Here is a 23,441-nt window from a genome sequence, read left to right as displayed (position 1 = left end):
AAATGCATAAATAAAAAAATACTTCCCACCCACATTGCATTTTGTATTAGCATAGCCAGAATGTGGTAATTTTTGTCTACCACAATTTTCTTATGACTGCAGAAAGAGCCCTTTAATGCCAGATTTGCACAGTTACATATGTCATAACTGCAACTTGATTTGTGAAATTGTTATAATGGAAACAGTCTTGTCCTGCAGGCACAATGCCTGATAAATTTTGTCTCTGCTGCCAAGTGAAGTGTAAGGCTTATCATTGGATTACTTCCACTTTTAATAGGCCATATGACTTAGAATTATAGAGTTGTCGAGTTGGAAGTGACCACGTGGCTCATCCAGTACAATCCACTGCAATCCCATGACCCTGGGATTAAGAGTCTCATGCTCTACCAAGTGAGCAAGGCTAATAATAATAATAATAATAATAATAATAATAAGAAGAGTATTATTATTGCCACTCTGGGCAGCTTCCAGCAAAATACAAAAACATAATAAAACCTCAAACATTAAAAACTTCCCAATACAGGGCAGCCTTCAGGTGTCTTCTAAAAGTTGTGTAGTTATTTATCTCCTTGCCATCTGATGAGAGGGCGTTCCACAGGGAGGGTGCCGCTGCCAAGAATGCCCTCTGCCTGGTTCCCTGTAACTTCACTTCTTGCAGTGAGGGAGCTGTCAGAAGACCCTTGGAGGTGGACCTCGGTGTCTGGGCTGAATGATGGGGATGGAGACTCTCCTTCAGGTATACTGGGCTGAGGCTGTCTAGGGCTTTAAATGTCAGTACAGTGGTACCTCGGGTTACAGACGCTTCAGGTTACATACGCTTCAGGTTACAGACTCCGCTAACCCAGAAATAGTACCTCGGGTTAAGAACTTTGCTTCAGGATAAGAACAAAAATCGTGCTCCAGTGGCGCGGCAGCAGCAGGAGGCCCCATTAGCTAAAGTGGTGCTTCAGGTTAAGAACGAACCTCCGGAACAAATTAAGTACTTAACCTGGGGTACCACTGTACCAACACTTTGAACTGTGCTCGGAAACATACCGGGAGCCAAAGAAGATTCTTTAGCACTGGTGTTAAATGGTCCTGGCCGCCATTCCCAGTCACCAGTCTAGCTGCCGCATTCTGGATTATTGTCACTCCTTTGGTGAACAAGTGGTACCAGGGATTACTCCTAAAACAGCTAAGGGGGAACCAGCTAAGAAACTGAGGTTAAAAGCATGGCTTTGTACATTGAAAGCAGATGACAACTTTCTGAAATCCAGTCAAGGTTCTTCAGACAGCTTGAAAAAAGTGCCACAAACTGTGATTATTTCTAAATCTCTGACCATGTACACCCATTTTCTTCAATGAAAAAGTGCACTGAATGTACCAGACTTTCTCTTTTTAAAAGAAAATAAGGACGTTATCTGGTCCACAGCTCTGGGTTAACAGATCATTCTTAAGAGAGTGATCAAATTAAAACAGTAACCTACAGCATCTTTGCAAATTCAGATTTTGGAAGCAGTCACACCCACTTAACAATAATGTGATGGGTGACTCAAGAGCATTAGGTGTGCAACCAGAAGCTATTGTGACTTCCAGAATATGATTGCTTGGAGAAGTAAGCAAAGTGAACTCATTCCAGACCTGGGCGTTTACCTGTAAAACATATGTTTCCCAGGATTAAGGCAAGAATATGTGACTGACTTGTGCTTGCAAAACTCCATAGATCTAATTGAATGCACAAAGAAAACTTGGGGGCAAAATAATTAAAATGCTTCCAATGTTACATTAGTCTTTAGTGTAGTTGCTGCAAAATGATTGACAAAATAGATTTTGGCAAGGAAATTGGTGCTGGCTTCTCTCTTGGCACATGCTGGGTCTCTACATCTACTAGGGTAATGTATGGGTGGAGTACTGTGAAATGACACACAGCAATATCCTACAGTCAAAGAAATTAGAGATGGAACATGTCTGGTTTATCTTGTTAATTTCCTTCCACAAAGAAAAATTCTTTGTGCATTGTGCAATGCAGATTATTAGGGCTGGCAGCTTTCAATGTCTACCATAGTATCTTTTAATCTTTCTTTATTTAAATGAAGGTGCAGCTTTGTTTGTGGAAAGTAAAATAATAAAAAAAGGTGACTTAACATGAATAGCTCCCAGCCACTACTGAATGCACATGTCATATATTTTTATTGTTTGCTGTGCATTTGAACCTGGAGTCTAGCCCCAGCTCTCACCCTAACCTTTAGGGAAAAGGAGTGGGTGGGATGTTTGTAGCAGACATTTCTTAAGCTGAAATGACTTAAACTAAATATATTAATAAATCCATTTGAAATAAAACGTGCGCTTGAAAACAGTTACATTTTATTTTCAAACATCCCTTATAGCCTTATAAATGGGTTTATACAGTGGACTCTGGTTTGTATGGTCACTAAGTGCTTATATTCATGGACAGGAAGGAGCCTGATCAAATCCTCAGCCTTGCATGCTGCCCTCGCCCCCAAAGTGTTTTGAAACAAACTTGGATTAGTTTAACAAGCCAGTTTTATAACCCATGGCTTGAAGCTGACTTGCTTAAAAATTTAGTAGCTTGTTTTAAACCACAGTCTTTTACTCCTACCTGGCAACTAGGATTCTGTGAAGGCAAAAGAAAACACTAGTGTAGTCCTTCTCCCAGCCACAAGGGAGGAGAGAGAGGCTTTGCTTAGGTTCCATTTATCCTGTGCACTAAGTTCTAAACTGTAGTTTAATATTATCCGTGAAACAACATATTTCCATCAGTTTTACCGGAGTATTAACATTGCCCATTTGTGTCTCTTATCCATTAGCACTGTGTCCCTTTTCGCATATAAGGAGCTCAGTTGGCATCTTGTTTTTTAAGAATGAAATGGAGAAAGAGAAAAGCCCAGTAACCAAAGGATGCCATTGCTGTGTTGCATGTTAAAAGCTGTGTCTCTTGGAATGACATGCCCAAGTATTGGACATAGGCTATCGCAGAATCATTCCCCTCTGCTGACTGTTTCTTCTGGAGAACTTTGAAGCTTGTGTTTGGGAGAAGGATATATCAGGAAGGAAGGGGAAATTACCATTAGCTACTGTTTTTAAGCCCCTTCTGAATGTGAAGGCATTCTTCTTCAAAAGATTTGCTCGTTGAAATGCTTGTTTATGTACTTGGTCACACCAGCACAACTTCATTATCAACAAAGAAGTCATACCAACTTGAAAGTGGTGTAACTAACAGGGATTCTGGTCTGAAAAAGACCTCAAATAATTGCTTGCTTAATTTCTATTCCACTCATTGGAATGGCAGAGCTTTCATGTTGCTCTCTGTTTTCACTCTTTTGTTGTGCAATGTTTATTTAGATAGGGTGTTGCTTGATTTTTATCTCCCCAGTGCAGAACTATTTACACCAAGTTTTTAAAAAGTGCTTGAACATGATTCATAGCTGTTAGCAAAGGGTTTTTGCTGGCAGGGTGTCGCTCATAAAGATGTGTCTTAGAGGTTGGCAGTGTAACCTGGATCATGTTGTCAGTGTGAAACCTCTTCATTTGCTTAGTCTGGACTTACTTATTTGTTCAGCTTTAACACTGCTCTGTTACACAGTGTTTTCTTGAGCAGTTCCCAAAAGATTTTTAAAAACAACAATACAGTCAACAACGTGAAATTTACAATAACAATCAACAAATAAATATGACAAGGATTAAAACAACTCTCCAGTTGAAAAGCCAATTCTCTCATTGAAAAGCCAACTCAGTTAACAGTTTAAAAGTTAAAGTGATGGTGCATTTCATAAATGCTGCATTGCTATGGAGAAGGCTCTTAAAAGTCACATGCTGTATTTTAGTCATCAAGCCAATTTATGATAGCATATCTTGGGACAAATCTGGGAGGAAAGGGGACATTACTTCAGATAATTGTGACCTGGGTTTTGTAGAACTTTTAAGGACCAAAACCAGGATTTTGAATCTAACCTACAAATAGGCGGGTAGATTATTTAGGGCTTGTGTTAATGTAAGCTCTGTGAATGACTAGTTAAAATCCTGGCACTCAGTTCTGGACCAGTTGTAGTTTCCAGATCGTCTTGAAAATCAGCCCCATGTATAGTTGATGACAGTAATCCAATGCTGAGCTTGCCAAGGAATGGATTAAGGAGACCTGATCTTGATGAAGGAGAAGACAGCTATAAGACTGTCAAAGCTGGAAGAGGGTGTGCTTGCCTATACAGCTGCCAGCTAGGAATATAGAGGCATGGCTGTGTAAAGGAGAACACTCAAGGTTGTAAATCACCTTCAGGAAACCAGATTGAAATGGATGCAGAAGTGGGTATGAAACCAGATTGACATGAAGCCTGAAACCGGATTGAAACTGATAAGTATTCAAAAGAATCCACCACCTCTAAGTTGCTTGCTCAAAGGGTATATAAAGACCTGTCATCAACTCTGTAGATCTAAACAGTCCAGGAAAGAGTGCTTTAGGAATGGGCATGTTACAACTTCCTTAAGAGGTGCAGGAAGTCCTCACCTCACTGTGGTGGTAATAACACTAATGGCATTGGCCCACCTCGTTGATAAGGAAGAACATAAGTAAGAGCTGTTCTACAGTGGAATTTGCTGCCAAGGAGTGTGGTGGAGTCTCCTTCTTTGGAGGTCTTTAAGCAGAGGCTTGACAACCATATGTCAGGAGTGCTCTGATGGTGTTTCCTGCTTGGCAGGGGGTTGGACTCGATGGCCCTTGTGGTCTCTTCCAACGCTATGATTCTATGATTCTATGATTCTATGAACATATATTCTGAGCACAAGTGGCTAGTTGAACCATTCCAAGAAGACCACCTGTATCCTTAAGTTTACAGTACTGTATCTCCAAGCCATCCAAACAAAAGCAATGAGATAGAACCAGGGATGGCTCCTGTACAGAGGCATCACCTGAGATCTAGCTAACAGGTGAGAATCCTGTGGACAACAGGGAGCCCAGCCTGGATCAAATGTGAAGGATTGTATCAGTATGGTATTTGGCAAGTATCTCATTGGAATACAAATCATCAGCCTAATCATAAGAGAGTCCAGTATTACTTAAGCAATGTATGGATGGCATGGGACTCCAGTACCAATAAGGTACTCTTTGCTGCTATATAAGCTTTGGAGGCCTTCAACTCCCTTCTCATAACTCTTAAGGAAAAGGTTTTTTCAGCAGTGGGTTGTTTGTATAATGTTCTACTATTCTTGAGCTCCCTTCAGGAACAAGCAAAGACTTTTTTTTAAAAAAAAGTTATCACAGGCCATTTAGCATCTTTAAATATATTTAGCACCCTAAAAGAAACATCTTTATGCAGTTCTGCATAGTCAGATTATCAAGGATTGTTTTTCATTATGTCCAGCAAGTGGCTAAAATGTGAAGCTAGTAGCAGTATGCTGTGTAAGCCTCTTTATTGCTACTAATGTTTTAAACTGAAAATTTAATTATTTTTAATATATCTTGCTCTTCTATATGTATCTAGAGTGGTGATTTGAACTCTTCTCATTATTCTCAGGATTTCTCTGTAATAGGCTTCATAAAGAAACCATTTTGTTTATTCACAGCCATGCAGAATCCAGAACCCATAATCGTTGGTGATAATGGGACATTGGTGTGTTCCTCAACTGTAAGGCTCCTCTATGCTTCTTTAAAGGAGGTACTATTCAGCTGAATATTCTAGCAATAACATTCTTCAATATTCAAGAGCCTTTGGGATGCTTTTCTGCCTAAGAACAATGCACAGCATTTTATTCTGGTGTTGCTTTTCTGTCATCTATATGCTGTACCTACATTTTATGAGGTGTTAATCAGGAAGATGGCAACATGAATGGTTAATGCAGTGAGACGTTCTTTTGCTGCATGTTTAACTTCCTGAGTCAGGAATACCTATGTAGATTATTCAAGTGATGAGCATATAACTCTGCCTCCACTGTATGTTATAGAGTATATTGCATTTGAACAGAGGGAAATTAATTGCTTATAAGAGGTTAGGAAGATGGTGGGAAAACCTATAACCATTTATCAAGTTCTGCAGCGTTAGTGAGCTTTATAAATCTAAGTTACACAAATTATATTTATTCTTTAAGCTTCACCCATTCATCATGTTCCTTTTTAAAAACAAGTCTCTCATCCATACAAATGCTCTGTAGTTTCAAGCAGTGTTATTCACTGTAGGGCCCTCCCGGTATTTGCTTCTGCTTTATTTAAATGGAAGCCTATGCTGCCAACATAATGGACAACAGCAACGTTCAGTCCTTAGGAAAAATACTCCAGTTACATGACCATTAATAGCTAAATGATTAATGCAGTGTGTCTTGCAGAGGAAGCTTCTTGACTGCTGGGTATCCTCTTACATTTGGCACGTTAATAGCTGGGAGCAGAGGAACTAGGTGAGAAGCCTTCTAATATGAGCAGGTCTCTGATTCTGAGCTGAGCACAAAGATTGCTGTTTCTGTATAGACATATTTCTATAAAATTATGCTTTCTGATGACAGAACTTGTATTTTGGAACAAGTGGGATAGATGTGGATATAGAAATGGAACATTATGTTCCTCAGTATCTGTCATTGGTCCTGTGCAGAAGTTAATGAAACTTGGATTAGGTAAGAGACACTTTGGAAAATGGGAACTGCTGCCATTTCAGATAATGTGACACTGTGATGAGGACCAACAACTTCTTCCTTGTGAATCCTAAACAATGCTGCATATTTCCCCTTGCTTTAACAATTAGTGAAACCATCCTGTTTAGCTGATGTGACAGTGTGTCACAGAGCATTAGCATTTACAGAGATGAGATCCTCACCCTTTAGGAAGTTACCCTAGAGGCATAGGAAAGAGAAAAATTATCTGCCTTGATAGATGGTTTTCATTCAGACATAAAGGCCCAGTTTGGATGTAATGAATAAGCAATGTTTTTTCATTTTGTTCACGAGCCTCAGGCTTGTGCATTCTCCTTAGATGTGGTGACAAAGGGTGGGATTCCCCTATTGAGTCCTGTTAGCAGAAGCCCAGTGCAAAGACTTCCCACTTGTGCAGTGGGGCTCCCCCCCCCCCTTGCAACTTGTGTTTCCCAGGATTGGCGTGTGTGTGTGTGTGTGTGTCTGTGGAACAGCATGCTTGGGAGGAGAGGCAGGATTGTTCTGTCTGGCAATTTGAAATGCTTGCCCCAGTGAACAATTGCCATAGCGTGTCAATGAATTCCCTCCAATGCATTTGAAAGCAGTTGTTTCCTATTTTATTTAACCACAGTTTCATGTTAAGTCTGAAGCCTAAACTGTAATTGATATTTAGTGTGGTTTACAGAAGCATGCCAGCTTCATATATAACTGGTTGAAGTTTGCTTGTTTCTGTAATTGAGGGTTGCGTTAACCCTTTTCTGGCTGAGGGCCACATTGACCTATGGTTAACCCTTCAGAGGTTGCACATCAATGTGAGTGTGGGCAGTTTCTTTTTTTAAAAAAGATGAAGGTGAGGGGGGAGCTTAGGTGTCACAAAAACGTTTTGGCATCTGCAGGAGTGGTTAGTAAACTAAAAAAACCACACCTTTTAAAAAAACTTTAAAAAATGGCAACAAGATTGCCATAAAAAACCTTTCAGTAAGGTACCTATTGTTCATTTAGCTATAGATATAGCTATTTTAAAACTGAAAAATTGGCTGACGCTCAAGGATTACTGAAATGTATGTGCTTTGAAGCCTCAAAGTATATGTTAAGGATAAGCAATATGTTAAGGGGTTTAACAATAAGGAGCAGAGTGTTTTGGAAACTGAAGTACGGTACCAATTTTTTTTATTGTAAACACGAACTTAAACATGTATTAACAATTTCTGCTAAAAATGTGATATTAACAATATGTTACCCATGTGAATTGCATATTAGTTCATGCTTAACAAAATAATAAATAAAAAGTCTTGTCGACCCCCCTACCCAGTGGCAACTAGACATTCTGTTTTGGTGCCCACAACCCAGGTCCCAGAAGCCATTTGGCTCCAAGTTTTTCTATTCCAGTCTCTAACACTGGGGGGGGGGGGAGCCTCTGGCGGAGGAAGGGGGTGCAGTGGTTGCGGTGGGTGCGGTTCGCCCCAGATATCATCCCTGGGGGGGGGTTTGACATCGCCGCCCCCCCCCAGGGACACTAGCCCCATTCCAGGTGCATGTGTGCCGCTCTGGGTGCCAGAGCAGCTAGCTCCACCTCTGGGGGGAGCTGCCCCTCTGGCTACGCCCATGTCCTGTGCCGGGTCTACACTTACACAGTCTTGGAGTATTGCATGCTGTATATATGCCATGGAGAGCTTTTCCTGAGTCTTTGTAAAGAAGCTGCAATTCATCATTGCTCTGCTTTGCAGCTTCAATCTTTCCCTTCTGCACTTCATTCCATTATTTCCTGCCTGTTCATTGCATTGCAAGATACAGCTATCAGTTAAAATGATGTAATTTGAAGCTTGCTTTGTTTATTGCAAGCCATTATATTACTTTCCTACCAATCGCAAGGTTGTCTTAATATATTATATACTTTACTTGCATTTTGTTGTGGCTATTTTTGTCGGCAGGAATTTGTCACTTGTGCCATACAATAAGATTAGCCCTTACTCTTCCCTTACTTGGCCATTGGAAAATACAGCACATGACAGTGCACATTTATTTCCTATCTGCATTTGCTGAATATACGTCCTGTTGTAATAGAGATATATATTTTCTTTCAGCAAGGGTTTCTGTTGTGATGAATAAGTAGAGTAGATAAGGTGAAATTAAACTCCCGTGAGAAGAATGGGGCTGACTTCAATATAATGCCTGCTGTGCATCTTCATAACAGTTTGTATCCCATTGACAAAATGCAATGCCATTCATTTGTGTTATTGATTTGCTTACAGAAAGCAGCTGAAATGTAATACATGCAGGAAATAACTGGAATCGCATTATATTTTGTACATATTCTTAAAATTTATTGCTGAATAGAGCATATTAAGAAGCTGAGACGGTGTCCTGTTTTTCAGAGGGTAACTATGAAAGCTATTATTTCTAGGTATCTGGTAATGATTTCAACTATTATGCTATTTAAGAGTAAATAAAATAACTATTCTTATTCATTTTAAACTGCTTTCGTTTCACTTAAAAGTTGAATATATTGACAGACCAGTAGCCACAATTGGGAGAGCTTAGTTAGACACTAATTAGTTTCTGCACACTCAATAGGACTTTGTGATGTACTTGGGCATGAGGGATATATGCAGAGTTCATTACATAGTTCTCAGAATATGCCAAATGTCTTCATGCCTGTCTCAAGAATTAGAGACAAAATTGCCTCCTTCTGAAGATGTGTCTGTCATGAATCTCTCATTACCCTAGAGCGGAGATGCATCTTCCCCCTCCCTTCTTAAAATAGTTCATGAATCTGAGAGTAATGGATATTCTCTTGTTCAGAAGGACTGCCTTCAGTTGAGGCACCTTGTCTAGATTTCTAATTTATTCATACCAGGCTGCAGCATTCCTTTCTTACTATATAATAAAATTATATGGCTGTTGTCATGTTGCAGTTTGTGTGGCTGCTGATAGATCATGTGAACTGCAGTGTGATGACAGAACAGTTGGCAGGTGAATGAGCTGGCAGCCCAGGCAAGCAGCAGAGGAATGGTCAAGACAGGCCAGGGCAGCTCCCCAGCACCTGTCCTGCTCTGCTGCCACTGTGCACCTCACACTGACACTGCCATTTTGGCCTCTGTGGTACAGGAGGCCAAGGAGTAGGGAAATGGCAGTGGAGCAGGACAGTTGCTGAGGAGCTGCTTTGCCTTGCCTGTTCCTCTGTGGCTTGCCTGGGCCAGAGTTTGGCCGAGCTGTAAGAGGAGGGGAATGCAATTCAGGAGAGTAAGTGGCTGTGTTTGGTGAGGGAGCAAGGAGGAGTTAAACAGAGGTGGACAGAGGCTGGTAGGTGCTGGGCAGACCTTGCAAGACTTCCTATGCTCCCACTATTGCTGCCTGCTGGAAAGTGGGGAGCGGAACCAATTCTTCATCCCACTCTGCTGCTGTTGCTACTATGGGACACTGGAGAAAAAGGCCTGCATTCTCTGCCTCCCCCCAAGCAGCAGGAGCCGAAGGAGATAAAGAAACTTTGACAAAACTAAGGGGAGGACCACAGGTGGAGTGTGTAGGCAGCGTTGGCGATCAGTGTGATCAATGTGCTTTATTTTATACAAAAATAGTTTATAAAATATATCAACAAAAAGAGAAAGTGGACTTTACAAATGGAAAAAACAGAACCAAGACATTTTTATAGTTCCCTAACTGTATTCACTCTCATTCAAATCCCCACATGCAAACAGTTGTATCCATTCCTCAATTCCTATCTCTCCCGAGCGTCACGATGCATGGACTTTTCTTTTTCTGCGTGAGATGAAATGACAGGTGTGTGAACAGGCTTCTTTCTCCAACTTCCTCTTGAGTCCATACAAATACAGTGGTACCTCGGGTTAAGAACTTAATTCGTTCCGGCGGTCCGTTCTTAACCTGAAGCACCACTTTAGCTAATGGGGCCTCCTGCTGTCGTTGCGCCGCTGCTGCACAATTTCTGTTCTCATCCTGAAGCAAAGTTCTTAACCTGAGGTAATATCTCTGGGCTGGTGGAGTCTGTAACCTGAAGCGTATATAACCCGAGGTACCACTGTAACAGAAGCTGTTAACAAAAATCAAGGAAGCACAGAACAGTCTCTGACCTATGGGCTATGTTGGCGAGTTTGGTTATTTGATTACTAGCAAGTCCAAATTATTTATCAGAGTAGAATTTGCAGGATTTAACTGCTATAATAATAATAATAATAATAATAATAATAATAATATTTATACCCCGCCCATCTGACTGGGTTTCTCGTCACTCTGGGCAGCTTACAGCACATCTAAAAACATAATAAAAACATCAAGCATTAAAAACCTCCCTATACATGTGGAACTTTTTAAGAACCTCTTTGATAACTGCTGCTGCTGAACCTTTTGTCTGTATAGGAAATTGACAGATTAGTTTGTTTCTTGTTTTAATTACTGATAAACTTCGCTAAGTACATTTTATCCAGTCCAGAGAAGAGGAAGACTGTTACAAGTGTAAGATACTCCAAAATCTCTGCACACCACCTTGGACAGACTTAGTTTATGTGCACCCCGAAAAGGGTGGATAAAAGTAAAAAGATTGTTTTTAAAAAGGGTTTGTTGTTTGTTTTTTAAAAAGGATGATTTGGGTTTTTTTCTTCCAAACTCCACTACAGTATAGTGTAAAGCAACAGTTCTGAAGCAAAAAAGCATATTGGCTTTATTTTTAGGTAATCAATGTGTGTCTTGAAGGAAGATCTTTAAGATTGCCTAGGAGGACTGACTCTTCTGAGATGGCACCTGCCAGCACCAGTTTTTAGTACACACAGTATATCAAAAGTAAATAAAACATCTGCTTCCCAGTTATTCAGGATCTCTTATTATATAAAATATGCTAAACTATTTTGATAGCAGAACTGATTTATTAATTTATTTTCTTTGTAAAATTAAGGTGTTTTACACATAACATGAAACCATGGTTTGTTAAACCATGACGGCAGTGAACTTTTGAAGCTGAGTCCTGAGCATGTGGGAATCAAAAGCCAATTACCACCTCTAAACCATGATTTGTCTACCATATTTCTGGAAGCTCAAAGTATGGTGTGGGCTCTCAGCTGTGGTTAGCACAAACCATGGTTTGCATTATGTCGACCCCAGCTGGAATCATGGAGGGGAGATAACTACTGAAGTAAAGTTTTATAAATGGAACACTGGGATTCAACCCTGATGACAATCCATGTTTCAGATTTCTCCTTTTACTCCATAATTCCATTGCACAGGGAGACTTCACCCTTCCTCTCCTGTGTTTAGGAAAATTATTGCTTGGCATTTCAGCTGAACATGCAAATTATTGTCTGCACTTACTCTGCAAATCAGGATTAAACTCTAGTTTCTAATTGGGGTTTGCAGGAGAGTGTAAACCATAATTTGTTAATTCAGATGAAACATAAATTAGTGGTGTACCTTAAACCAGGCTATTTACATCTGACACTAAATCATTTCAGTGGCCTTGTTTGACATAACACTAAACTATTATTACAGAAGCAGCTCAGCAAGTCTTGGGCTCACGACCTCCCCTGCCTCCCAAAATGATTGCAGTTTAGAATTATGTCTCAACTAGACAAACTGGTTAACTTTAGCCATGGTTTACTAAACAGGTCTGCTTTAGTTTTTTTAATCAAAAATTTAATACCTCACTAATTAGGTACCGTAAATAAATACAAACTAGAAATAACAATTTTGTGTCATTCCAAAAACAAACTGACAGTAATTTTGTGGCATTATAAAAATAGCAGCAGCAGCAGCAGCAGCAGCAGCAGCAACAACAACAACAACAACAACAACAACAACAACAACAACAACAACAGCAGCAGCAGCAGCAGCAGCAGCAGCAGCAGCAGCAAACTAACAGCCTTATTACTTGAGCCTTGGTGGGCAAAAGTTCACATTCTAACAGTTTTTCTTGAACAAGCGAGCCTATAGATTTGATCACTTGAAGTACAATCCATTTTATTTGTGTAGTCTTCTAGTTAACGCTTAACACCTGTCACATTATAGCTATGGGGTTTGGTTTCCACCCAGTTCGATTTTAAGTAATTCTTCTATCTCCCAGTAAAATTGATGATTTTACTCTGGCTTCTTGAGGGTATCAGTATGCAAGAAGACACAATGCTTTCACAAAATCACAGCTGCAGCTTTTGGATTGTGTACATAACATCATAAATAAGTTGCATTATTTTATCTGTTCAGCTTTGTTTTCTTATTGTTCTTTCAGCTAATTAGTGCCAATAAAAACTGCATTTACACAGCAAAATGTGAATGCTTTAAAACAGGAATTAAAAGCAGGGGTAGAATATTAATAAGGATCTGAGTTGGTAAAAGCTTTTCTGAGTGTTTCTGGGAGTAGCTGAATGTCTTTCAGGATTCAATTTGCAATTTTGGACTCTTAATGGTTCATTCTCTAGTTAAGAATCTTATAATGCATCTTACATTTATCATGGGGATACGTATTTTTAAAAGAAAATGTACCTCTTTTCTTATTGGAATCATTTATCAGTTATGGGACAAATGTGCTTTGAGCACTGTGCTTCACAACTTCTATGCACTTACTTTTTATGGGTTTATGGCTTCAGATTGCAGCCCTGCAACAATTTCAGCTCAGCAGTGCTTAACCAGTTTTAAACTTCCATTTCAATTTGAAGAAGCATTTGCTTAACACAAAATGGAGAGTGGGATGTGTATGTGCATGCATAGATGAAAATATACCTAGCTAATAGGACTTACCTGATATAATAATAATAATAATAATAATAATAATAATAATAATAATAATAATAATTTATTATTTGTACCCCGCCCATCTGGCTGGGTTTCCATCATCATCTGTATATGAATATTGATTTGAGTCTTCTCATATTTGTGGTTATGAAGCCAAAACTGGGGGACGCCGGTGGCGCTGTGGATTAAACCACAGAGACAGGGCTTGGCGATCAGAAGGTCAGTGGTTCGAATCCCTGTGATGGGGTGAGCTCCTGTTGCTTGGTCTCTGCTCCTGCCAACCTAGCAGTTTGAAAGCACATCAGAGTGCAAGTAGATAAATAGGTACTGCTCTGGCAGGAAGGTAAACGTGCACCACTCTGGTTCACCAGAAGTGGCTTAGTCATGCTGGCCACATGACCCGGAAGCTGTACGCCAGCTCCCTCAACCAATAAATGAGATGAGCGCTGCAACCCCAGAGTCGGTCACAACTGGACCTACTGGTCAGAGGTCCCTTTACCTTTATCTTCCTTACAGATAGCTCAGAGTAGCATCTCATAGGACATCCAGTTGCCTCTGTAACTTGCTCTAACCACCAGCAGTGGTTATAGTGTCATATAGGACCTGAGAGATCTAGTCCCCACTTGACCTCATGGGGTGACCTTGGGCCAGTCACAGTCTGTCAACCTAACTTACCATACAGGGTTGTTCCAAGGATAAAATGGGGTGGGGAGAAAACTATGTACACCACATTGAGCTCCTTAGAGGATTGGTGGGATATAAAAAGAAATTAATTAAATAAAAAGAAATAAGATCCACATTTGGTACCTCCACTGCTGGAGCTATGCTTCTGAATTCTAGTTGCTGGAAACCACGGGAGGGGGAAATACTTGTGGGCTGTCCATAGGCACCTGGTTGACAGGCTATATGGGCCACTGGCCTGATCTGGTGGGTGTTTCATGTGTTAGTTAAGTGCACTTCATTGTGAAAGTGTAGGTATTCAAAACCTTTTGGTTTTGAAACTCCTAAGAGATTGAGAAGCTTTTAGGATTTACTATTCCCCCTCCCCTCCCCTTTGCACTCTCTTGTGGTGTCTGAGCTGTGTGTTCCTTCCTGTTTGTGTAAATGCTGCTCACAGGCTCTCTCACAGGTTGCCAATAAAAATGTTAGCAGTTGTGTTTGCTAACAGAACAATTAGCCACAGATAGACTTAACAGGAAAAGTAAACTGCTGCATAGACTGAGAACATGTTTTCTTAGCCATGCTAGACGTTTTCATATGAAAAGTTAGACAATTGAATGTCTTTATGTTGGTTCTTGCCACCTGCATGCTTGCATGTAAAGGTAAAGGTAAAGGTACCCCTGCCCGTACGGGCCAGTCTTGACAGACTCTGGGGTTGTGCGCCCATCTCACTTAAGAGGCCAGGGGCCAGCGCTGTCCGGAGACACTTCCGGGTCACGTGGCCAGCGTGACATCGCTGCTCTGGCGAGCCAGAGCCGCACACGGAAACGCCGTTTACCTTCCCACTGGTAAGCGGTCCCTATTTATCTACTTGCACCCGGAGGTGCTTTCGAACTGCTAGGTTGGCAGGCGCTGGGACCGAGCAGCGGGAGCGCACCCCGCCGCAGGGATTCGAACCGCGACCTTTCGATCGGCAAGTCCTAGGAGCTGAGGCTTTAACCCACAGCGCCACCTGCGTCCCTGGGCATGCTTGCATACATATGCTGAAATATTTAGTGATGGCCATTAGCTTAAATGGCTTTAAAACAGGGTTCATGGAGTATACGTCTACTAAAAGCTGTTAATCAAAAGCTATATGGAAATTTCAGAGAGAACTAGTGGGTGAGGGATGAAACCTTCAAGCTGTGCCTCTGAGCTTCCCAGTGCAATTTAATTATCCTCTGTGGGAAATAAGATTTTGGACTAGATACCTGATTCAGCAGGTCTGATCTTGTGTAAGAGCACTTATAAAGAAAAGGTTAAATTTGAATCTAGGACCAAACCAAGTTAGTGAATAATGGGGTATCGATTTTAGTAGTTTCCATCTCTTACCATCTCATTCATAGCAAGGGACATGGAACAGTGTTTCTTCTGAGGCACGGTGCCAGATATAATGCGAGTAGCCTCCTAACTGCTGTGCAGTCCTGCACTCCCACCCTATGCAATTTTAAACCTCTATCTTTCCTTTGGTGTCTCTGCACCAATGGCTTTTAAAGTTGTTGAGGTTTCAGGTTTTTTTGTTTCTCATTTTCTTAGATAAAGCTGATGTGAAGTCCATTGCATGAATACAATTAATGTATATGTTTTTGTGATGTGAATAGCAGCCCCACAGAATCTTTAGCCTCTAGGTTATGGGGGGCTGGGCAAAGAAGTTTAAACTCTTTCTTACTTTACTGTGGCATAACAAAAATAGGTTTCTCTGAATCTGCTGTTTGCAATCAAGAGAAGCTTCTCTGCAAAATGCCTGCCCTTTGCACTATAGCACGCATAGCAAGGATTTATGTAGAAGTGTCTTCCAGATCGTTAGGCCCCAGCATTACTTAGCAATTAAGTCCTCCAAAGGGCACAAGTGAAGTTGCCAGTTTGCATGCTAGAGAATAAGTTTTACTTTTAATTCTCTTGTTGCCAGTGAAGTGGGATAGAGTGTAATATGTTCAGCTGTATAGGTTGTCTAATGCTGTTCACTTGTGTTAATATGAATGCAGGCTAAAAATATGGCCACTGCCCAAGCACTGAAGTGATGTAGCCCAAACATCCTCACCCTCATTCTTATTGTATTATTAATGCTATGGTGTCAGCTACCCATAATGCTTGCTATGCAGATATTTTATTTCTCTGGTGTTTAGTCAGAAATGTTCTTTTAGAGAGGAGGAGAGAGAGGCAGGGCAGACAAGTGACTTCCCTACCTATGGGTGTCCTCTCTGAAGCCTTACTAATGCGTCTCCTGGGGCATATCTGTGTTGACGGCAGAGTTGGGCTGTCTATTTAGCCCCTCCTCTGCCATCGGACCTTTTCCTCGAATGCTGTGTGTTACGTACAGTTGTCTGCAGATAAATTCAAATGTGCAGAGAATACGTGCTCACATAAATATTTTCTCTGCAGGTAATCACACACAACTCATGAGTGTGGTGGAAATACCTGAGGTGGGGCTAAAAGAGTGGCCCTGCTTCACTGCCAATACAATGCCTGACACAAGTAAATCATGAATAAAAAGTTGAGGGAGCAGTCATGAATATGTAGTATATTTCTCCCCTAGAGTTACTTGCTTGGCTTTGTCATAAATTTTTATCTGGATAACATGAAGCCCTTCTATTCTATAAAATGTTTTCTTTAATGCTCATTAGTGTTGGAAACACTCTTTTTAGGCAACCACATGGAGCTAGTTTCTTACATAAGCAAGAAACCATGACTTGTCTATCTGTTTTGGCTTGGGTTGGACTTTATATTGATTTGATGCCACCCACAGCTTCCATACTAACTTTATTTCCCAACTGGCACATGTTCCTTGTTTTCTCTCAGCCATTAAAGAGAGCTTGTGAGCTTCGTATTTATTTTTGTCTCTGCCCAAGCAGAAGCAACAGCTGCTGTGGAGACACTTAAAACCCGAGGCTGGGGATTTCACCAACAATCTCCAACTGCGAAGCCTAGCCATGTCATGTTTGGTGGGATTAAACCAGGCACAGTCAGTTTTGGGATGAATTATTCTTATTTCTTTATTGGAATTTTTTATAAAGGAGATGCTATTGAAGCATGATGGTAGAGCACATTCAGAATGCATCTACGTAATTTGGTACAAAGAATCTCTGGGGCATGCAACCATCCCTGAGGTAAAATACGACAAGCATTTAGCACTTTCATAGAATCATAAAGTGATAGAATTGTAGAATTGGGAGGGACCTCAAGAGTCATCTAGTCCAACCTCCTACAATACAGGAATCTCAGCTAAAGCATCCATGACAGATGGCCATCCAACCTCTGTTTAATAACCTCCATGGAAGGAGAGTCTACAACCTCCTGAGGGAGAATGTTCCACTGTTGAACAGCTCTAGCTGTCAGAAAGTTTTTCCTGATGTTTAGTTGGAACCTCTATAGGGACGCAGGTGGCGCTGTGGGTTAAAGCCTCAGCGCCTAGGGCTTGCCGATCGAAAGGTCGGCGGTTCGAATCCCTGCGGCGGGGTGCGCTCCCGCTGCTCGGTCCCAGCGCCTGCCAACCTAGCAGTTCGAAAGCACCTCCGGGTGCAAGTAGATAAATAGGGACCGCTTACCAGCGGGAAGGTAAACGGCGTTTCCGTGTGCGGCTCTGGCTCGCCAGAGCAGCAATGTCACGCTGGCCACGTGACCCGGAAGTGTCTCCGGACAGCGCTGGCCCCTGGCCTCTTAAGTGAGATGGGCGCACAACCCCAGAGTCTGTCAAGACTGGCCCGTACGGGCAGGGGTACCTTTACCTTTACCTTTAGTTGGAACCTCTTTCTTGTGACTTCTCCTACTCTCCAGATCAGGAGAAAACAAGCTTATTAACTCTTCCATGTGACAGCCCTTAAGATATTTGAAGATGGCTATCTCCTCTCAAGTGTCCTCTTTTCTAGGCTAAACATACCCAGCTCCTTCAACTGTTCCTCATAAGGCTTCATTTCCAGACCCTTGATCATCTTGGTTGCCCTCCTCTGCACATGTTCCAGCTTGTCAACATCATTCTTAAATGCTGGTGCCCAGAATTGGACACAGTATTCCAGGTGTAGTCTGACTAAAGCAGAATAGAGTGGTACTATTACTATAGTACTAACACTATACTTCTGATGATGCAGCCTAAACTATTGTTAGCTTTTTTGCTGCTCCATCACACTGTTGACTCATGTTAAGCTTGTGTTCCACCAAGTCCCCAGATCCTTTTCACATGTACTGCTAGTAAGCCAAGGGTCCCCCATCCTATATTTGTGCATCTGGTTCATCGTGCCTAAGTGCAGAACCTTACATTTGTCCCTATTGAAATTCATTTTATTAGCTTGTGCTAATAAATTCTGTGGCATTGCCTACCCCTACATTTTGTTGTCATCTGCAAATTTGATAAGCATCCTCTCATTTTCTTCATCCAAGTTGTTTATAAAGACATTTTAAGATGCAATGTTTGAACTTTTAATGATCAAAATGACAAAGGCAAAAGTAACATTGATTACAGTTTCTGGTCAGCACTGTGTTGCCTTTCATCTGATATGGAATGAAATCAGTACTGAAACAGTTAAGATTTATATCAGAATTTGGAAAGTCTCAACTTTTTTCTTAAGGAAAGACACGTTATTAAAAATATCTTTGTTTCCCACTATTATGATTCTGAACTCTCTGAAGTTCTGCATTAAAAAAAATTACATGAGATTTTCCAGCTAACTACTTCATAAAAATTAAGGTTTAAGAAAAGCATTATACAATTTATTCAGCATTGAAAACCATGGGGGAACGGGACCCCAGAGCTCAATATGTCTACTTAGATACAGTCAGCTATCATAGTGTGCATACTGTTTACTGCAGCATTGTGGGGACCAAACACTTGCAGTTGTGCCAAAATAATTTTGTACTTTTCAGCCATAATGATAAGATGGAAAATGGTGTTATTACTATGTAAAGCAAATGGTACATGAAAGCAGCTTGAAGTATTGGGAGGAGATGTTAAAATGTGTAGACATTAAAGATGTTGCTGAATTTCTTAAATGACGTTGCCCAATCCTTGATTTACCCTTTCATCTTAAGAGATCTTTTTGTATTATTTGTGTATTCCATGGTATGTGAACTGCTTAAGAAATCAAAGGGTCAGCTATTGTTGCCTGAGTAAACATGCTATTTCTGTACTACTCTGCATGTTTTATGCTGGTATTCAAAGTATTAAAACATATATGTCGCCATGAAATCAACAACTATAAACTAGAAATCTTTTTTTCAGAACTTGCTTCAAAGTTAACACTGAGTCCCATCTGAAACTGATGACAATGGTTCACTTTGAGATAGGAAACGGCATACCTTAGTGAGAAAGACTTACTTTCTTTCCAATATAACAATCCTCTATGCTCATTAGCATGCATTTTGACTGACAGCAGTCTTGAGGGTTTCATTTAGTAATATCTTTAGGCCAAGTCACTTGAGAGTTGCTTAACTAGAGATATTGGGGATTGGGCCTGGGAAATCACATATAAATAAAGATCCAAGTTTATTTATGCAACTATTCCTCCAATAATTCTTAGTTAACCAGGGTTAAAATAAAATGTCTTTGTCAAATACGGTACACACAGGTTACAAAATTTGGCAAATTCCATCAGCGTGGATTAATCAATTTTTACTATTATCAGAATTTCAAACTGGAATTTAGAACTTTAGAAATAAACTAATTGTATGAATTGGAAAAAAATGGTCCCTCTTTTGTACCACCCACTTCTTCTGCATGAATAGTGGGGAGTGGAATAAGATATTGGGCAGGTGTGGTGGAAAAGCTCTAGTCTGCAGTTCCAGTCATAAAATGGATCGGAGAGGGTACTTTGTAGACTGTGTAATCCTATACATATCTACTCAGTAGTAAATCCCATTGACTTCAGTTGGTATGTATGTATGTATGTATGTATGTATGTATAGAACTGCATCCTTAATAACTGTAGCTTCTCCCAATGCAAATAAATCTTAGCCTATGAGATCTTTTCATATTAATGTGAATGAATAGTGATTCCCTTTCCTTTGAATATATATAAAAACTCAGTTATTCAGCTATTCTATCTCTAGCCCTAATCATGGATGGCTCCCTTGTAAGGCAGAGACCAAAACTAAGGCCAAACATGGTATTCTTTAAGGCAGGCACTGCTGTGCCATTCATGGAAGGGCCTTTGATTCAGTGGGTGCCTCTACTAATGGAAAAGGGGAGCCAGCAGTATTGCTTTAGATGTGAAAGCAGTTTCTGCATATGTAAACACTGTGCATTTTATCTTCTTGTTGCAGAAGGCCAACAGTTGCCTTGGAATAACTTCACAAATGAATGTAATATTCCTGGAAACTTCATGTGCAGTAATGGACGTTGCATCCCAGGAGCCTGGCAATGTGATGGGCTGCCAGACTGCTTTGACAAAAGTGATGAGAAGGAATGCCGTGAGTGTCCTCTACTTGATTGCTACCTTTCATATTTTGAATAGCAAGACTCAGCCATGTAAAAATCAAATGCATTTCAGGGATTAGTATTCAACCTGTGTTACCATATTTCTTATTGGTTTGTCTAACTGAAGTGACTGTTCACTTCTTGCATGGTGGCAGTACAATTTATTGTAGGTTCACCAAGACAATATCTTTCTGAAGGGCACTGCAAATTTCATTGCTGGGCTGGCAATTAAATCTGCGTTTGCTCTATCCAAATTTGTCATGAGCAGATGCAGTCTGTTTGAATATTTTCTTGTGGCTTGAATTTGCCCCATGTTTCAGTTTAACCCGCATAAGTTCTAAAATTCTGGAACAGGTTTACCATATTTTTCAGTTTGCATCTCCCCCTCCTGCTCACTTTCCTGGTTAGTGATGCGCAAAAGCAGATGAGCTTGCTGAGTGCAGTACCTGCAAAAAGTGAACTGGATGAAATAGTGTAATCACATGATTTCACAACAAAAACAGAAGAAATGTGGATCAGTACTTCCCTGTAAACAACATATAGTAATTCAAAATCTCCAAATGCAGAGAGCAATTCATTTATACAGAATTTCACAATCATACATAAATAGTCTGGTAAGTATTAGCAAAGTTGTGCATGCGACTTTCAGTCGTAATGCTTGCGTATGTGAACATCATTGTTCCTATAAATTCTGTGTATTGTTCTCCACAAGACTGCAATCCTCAGAATGTTCTCAACCCCCTCTTACGCCAAAGGACGGGGCTTAGAGCCACTCCTAGTCTCTGCTCTGAGGACCTAAGTTTATGACTCTTATCATTGGGTCCAAGTGAGAACAGCCTTCATTTCCACACTGCCTTCTTAGAAACACAGTAACAATTTTCACAATTTTTCTGTGTTCTTTCTTTCTTTCTGTTCTGTCTTTGGTTTGTCTTCCACAGAGACTATAAAAAGCATAGGAAAGAAATCTATTTGGTGAATATTCAAAACTTGATTGACTTCTTTCTACTTTGATTGGGTCATTTCTGTTTGTTTCAATTGAAAACATTTTAGTTGCAACCTCACTTCACCTCAGAACAGGAAGAGAGGTTAAAATAATCATAATACTTCAGGGAGGAATTCAATGTTGCACTAAAATGATCGTTCTGTCAGGGCAGCTGACAGAACTTCAGCTTGAACTTAGAATGCCTTTTCTGCTTTTTATTTGTCAAATAAATGCATGTGGTCTTTGGTTAAATTTTTGCAAAATGAAACTAAGACCCAGCAAGCACCATGTGTCTTGCAAACACATTTTCTAAGTTCTATATTGGCTGTTTAGGCAAAAACATTCCATGGCACCAAAACCACTACTGTGAGGTAATGTTTGTTGCCTAAAGTTGTGTGGCCCTGATCGCCTGACAACAAAGAATTAACATTAGCAACAAAGAGTGGATTGGATTTCCTTTTTGGCTTACAATTGTATCTTAAATTAGGTGTTCTGGGATTGTCATTATGGGACCTGGGATAATAATCTCTGGCCAAGTTTAGGTGTAATTCAACATTCTTTCCATCCACTGTATTCAAGACCAAATCTTATCCTTAAACCCAGTGGAATACATCTCTCTGTGTGTGTGTGTGTGTGTACTCAAAAAGAGTACTCAAATAAAAAAAAAGAGTTTAAAAAAAGAGTACTCAAATATATTTTTATTTTCCTTTTCATATAATTTTGTTTATCTCTTCTTTGCATGTTACCTACTGCCTTGAAAATAAGCAATTAATGAAGTGTTTCTGAACAGACTTCTTTTTTGCTTATGAATAAGTCAGTAATAGTCTGCCAGTGACCATAGACTCAATTCACAATATTCTTTTGTCACTGAGAATAAACTGGATCCACAAGGTTTTGGTAGTAATTAATATAGTATCTGCCAGTAAAATTTAAATAGCTGCAAAACCTCAGTTCATAAAATTCCTTTCGTCAGTTGGATTGGGTTAATGTCTTGGGATTTGTCAATTGATGTTTTTGCAGAACTATGACCCCCCCCCCCTTTTCTAGTTGTGTTAGATTATTAAAATATATTAGCTTGGCCATTTTTCTTTCACCCAAGCACAGATAATCATCCTTTTTTTGTTTTGTTTTTCCTTACCTTTGTCTGCTAACTTAACTGATCTCATGAATAAATTTAAAAATAATCCAAAGGAAAAGGAATCTGGGAAGCAGGTGATTCATTTCCTGTTATGCCCTATAGTTGACAGGTGAGGTGCATGTAAACAGAAGAGACTGTGGTGATAGATTTTCAGTTTTAAATAACTCTGGAGGGCTGCAGACTTTCATTTTAATTTATTTTATATCCTGACTTTCTCATTACAAAATGATGGCGTAACTTGCCTTACAAAATGGAGAAAAATGGCAAGAGCTCTAGCACTGAGTAAATAAAATCAATGGGAAGAAATCAATCCACTGTTAACATGCCAGAAAGCACAGAAAATTCAAGATGTAAAACTAGTGTTGTGAAATTAAAAGAACGTTTAAGGTGTGTGCTCCAAGTGGGAAGAGCATAGCATACTTAGGGTGCTGCACGATAGCCCTGCTTTGTAACTCACAGGATTTTATTTATCGAGTAGGGTGACTGGATCAGACTTTCGTGTGTAGATTGGCTGGAGGAAGATTTAGATAGCAAAAGGCACTGCTTCCATTATGTTGGGTCCCACTGTGTATGGATTTAAAGGTAATAATAACCAGCATCTTAAATTGTGCCTCAAAGCTAATTGGCAGCCAGTGTGATCAACTGCACTTGAGTCTTTTGCGCTTGACAACTTGCTCCCCACTCAGGAAGACTGGGGAGCATCATCTGTAGTTCTGAGCAGTCTCTAAGGCTAGCCCCTCGCAGAGTTTTAGAGAAACTAACCCTCACACTTACAAATTATACATGATGGTTGCAAGGTCTCCATTTAACAATAAGGGTAGAATTGGCATATAAAATACAGAGAACATAAAATGGCCATGCTTCCATATTCTGTT

General features: G+C 40.2%; 1 protein-coding gene across 3 annotated transcripts in view; it reads left to right on the top strand.

Moving 5' to 3' along the window:
- The window catches only part of LDLRAD3 (low density lipoprotein receptor class A domain containing 3), a 121,058-nt gene that overhangs the window by 14,901 nt on the left and 82,716 nt on the right, over positions 1-23,441 (top strand). For 2 of the 3 annotated variants that reach the window (XR_013832882.1, XM_079952391.1), the window contains exon 2: positions 20,293-20,439. The exons of the other annotated variant lie outside the window; for it this stretch is intronic. Coding sequence is in view for 1 of the 2 variants with exons in the window: in XM_079952391.1 (XP_079808517.1) it covers positions 20,293-20,439 (147 nt within the window). In the remaining variant the exon portion in view is untranslated. The remainder of the gene's footprint in view (positions 1-20,292; positions 20,440-23,441) is intronic. 3 annotated transcript variants of the gene reach the window in all.

This window comes from Podarcis cretensis (assembly GCF_951804945.1).
Source record: "Podarcis cretensis genome assembly, chromosome: 1".
NCBI lineage: Eukaryota > Metazoa > Chordata > Lepidosauria > Squamata > Lacertidae > Podarcis > Podarcis cretensis.
Note: the sequence above shows the minus strand (reverse complement) of the source record. Positions and strands in the feature narration are given on the sequence as shown.